The sequence below is a fragment of the Carlito syrichta genome, unplaced genomic scaffold, assembly GCF_000164805.1.
Source record: "Carlito syrichta isolate Samal-C Ts95f unplaced genomic scaffold, Tarsius_syrichta-2.0.1 Scaffold301956, whole genome shotgun sequence".
Taxonomy (NCBI): Eukaryota; Metazoa; Chordata; class Mammalia; order Primates; family Tarsiidae; genus Carlito; species Carlito syrichta.
Window position 1 is genome coordinate 95,493 of NW_007246052.1, and position 2,576 is coordinate 98,068.

At 56.1% G+C, this 2,576-nt stretch overlaps 1 protein-coding gene across 1 annotated transcript in view; it reads left to right on the top strand.

Moving 5' to 3' along the window:
• MED25 (mediator complex subunit 25) overlaps window positions 1-2,576 on the top strand; it is a 25,742-nt gene that overhangs the window by 21,381 nt on the left and 1,785 nt on the right. The window contains exons 10-13 of the mRNA XM_008055804.1: window positions 760-845; window positions 924-981; window positions 1,133-1,240; window positions 2,310-2,498. Coding sequence (XP_008053995.1) covers window positions 760-845; window positions 924-981; window positions 1,133-1,240; window positions 2,310-2,498 — 441 coding nt within the window. The remainder of the gene's footprint in view (window positions 1-759; window positions 846-923; window positions 982-1,132; window positions 1,241-2,309; window positions 2,499-2,576) is intronic.

The window sequence follows — 2,576 nt, forward strand, 5'->3', positions numbered from 1 at the left end:
ACTGCACTCCAGTCTGGGCGACAGAGTGGGACTCCAACTCAAAAAAAAAAATTTTGCTGGGCATGGTAGCACGTGCCTATAGTTCCGGCTACTTGGAAGAATCACTGGAGCCCAGCAGGTTGACGCTGGGGTGGCCGTGAGTGTGCCTCTGCCCTCCAGCCTGGGCAACAGAGTGAGACTCCAACTTAATAACAACAACAAAAGAATGGTGTTACAGAGGCTGGGCATGGTGGCTCACACCTGTAATTCTAATACTTTGGGAGGCCAAGGTAGGGGGATTGCTTGAGACCAGGAGTTCGAAACCAGCCTGGGCAACATAGCAAGACTACATGCCTGTAGTTCTGGCTACTTGAGAGGCTGAGACAGGATTATCACTTGAGCCCAAGAGTTCAAGGCTGCAGTGAGCCATGATCATGCCACTGCACTCCAGCCTAGGTGACAGAGCAAGACCTTGTCTCAAAAAAATAATAGTGTTGCTGGTGAAGAACCTTGAAGAGCCTAGGATTTGGGGTCCAGACAGGGGTCCAGGGTTTTGTAGCTTCTCGGGAATAGTGAATTATGGGATTTAGGGGCAGAGGAGGCGCCCCAAGATTTGTGGAATGTAAAGGCTGAAGGAGTGTGGGACTGGTGGCCTGCAGGAGGGGCCCAGGGCTCCTGGGAGTTAAACTGAGCTTTTCGGGTTGCCGGGTTAGGCCAGGAAGGTAAGGGGACTAAGACTCATAGCCCTTCTCACAGTGACACGCCTTTCTTCCCCCTCAGAAACCCAAACCTGCCTCAGTGGATGCCAACACCAAGCTGACGCGGTCCCTGCCCTGCCAGGTCTATGTGAATCACGGAGAGAACCTGTAGGTGACTGTCCGGGTGGGCGGGCAGGCAGGGCTAGGGCAACCCCTTCCTGACACTTTTCCTGGCGTTGCCCCCAGGAAGACGGAGCAGTGGCCCCAGAAGCTCATCATGCAGCTCATCCCCCAGCAGCTGCTGGTGAGTGGCCGGCAGGAGGCCCACTCCCGAGGCTGGACGGCTGGCTCCCTGGACAGTCTCCTTGTCCCTGCCCTGCCCTGCCCCTCCCCGCCTCTGTGTCCCCGCCTCCCTCCCCCACGTACACACCGGCCGACTTCTGTGTCTCCCCCAGACCACCTTGGGCCCTTTGTTCCGGAACTCAAGGATGGTCCAGTTCCATTTCACCAACAAGGACCTGGAATCTCTCAAAGGCCTCTACCGCATCATGGGTAACGGCTTTGTAAGTTCAGGGCAGGGCAAGCCCAGGGGCACTGACTTCTCTGTCCTTCCTTCTACTGACCTCTGATGGGAACCCCCAGGATGCTTGGGCCAAGGGAGTTGGGGTTTTTTGTTGCTTACGTTTTTGAGTTGGTATCTCACTGTCTACCAAGCTGGAGTGCAGTGGCACTATGACTGCTCACTGCAGCCTTGACCTCCTGGGCTCCGGTGATGCTTCTGTCTCAGCCTCCCAAGTAGCTAGGACTTCAGGCGCACACCTCCACACCTAGCTAATTTTCTTTTGATTTTTTTTGTAGTCATGAGGTCTTGATTATGTTGCCTAGGCTGGTCTTGAACTCCTGTGCTCAAGCAATCCTCCTGCCTTGGCCTCCCAGAGCCCCGGGATTACAGGCGTGAGCCACTGTGCCTGGCTAAAGGGGCATGTTTTGATGATTGGGTGGACTTTGGGAGCTTGGGCTCCTCGCCTTTCTTCTAGAGCCTTAACTTTTATCTGTAGTATGTACCAGATTGAGGTACTTTCCGCATTAAAAATATGACCAGGGTGTGACAGGAGCAATTAGAAGGAAGCTATTGATTTTGACTGGGGTTTCCCAGGTGTGTTAGTTTCCCGTGGCTGCTCGAGCACACTGCCACAAACTGCCTTAAAACAACAGACATTTGTCTTTCCCAGTTCTGGAGGCCAGAAGTCCAAAGTCAGGGTGTCAGCAGGGCCATGCTGTCTCTACCTGCTCTAGGGAGGGTGCCTCATGTCCTCTTCCAGCTGGCAGCCCCAGCTGGAGGCTCTGGCTGAAGTTGAAGAGCAGACCCAGCGCTTTCTCTCTACTCGGCCTCTCAGCAGTCAGCCAGAACCCCAGCCTTATCCTGTCCCTTTGGGCACCCAGCTCCCCTATGAGCCCCTCGGTTTCTGTCTCCCGAGCAGCCTCAAGGAAATCTCTGAGCTACTCAGCCTTTTACAGTGGAAGCCTCACCTTCCCTTGCCTGTGGGGTTTCTAGAACCTTCTGGAATGGGGAGGGTTCAGTGCTGCCTCCTCTGGGGCCCGAACAGTTCTGAAGAGCCTCCATCCTCCCAGGCGGGCTGCGTGCACTTCCCCCACACGGCTCCCTGCGAGGTGCGCGTGCTCATGCTGCTGTACTCGTCCAAGAAGAAGATCTTCATGGGCCTCATCCCCTACGACCAGAGCGGCTTTGTCAACGGCATCCGGCAGGTCATCACCAACCACAAGCAGGTCCAGCAGCAGAAGCTGGAGCAGCAGCGAGGGGTGAGCCAGCACAGCCCCTCCCCCTCCGTCCAGGGCCCTAGAGCTCAGGCAGTGGATCCCCCCCCCCCCCCCCCCCCC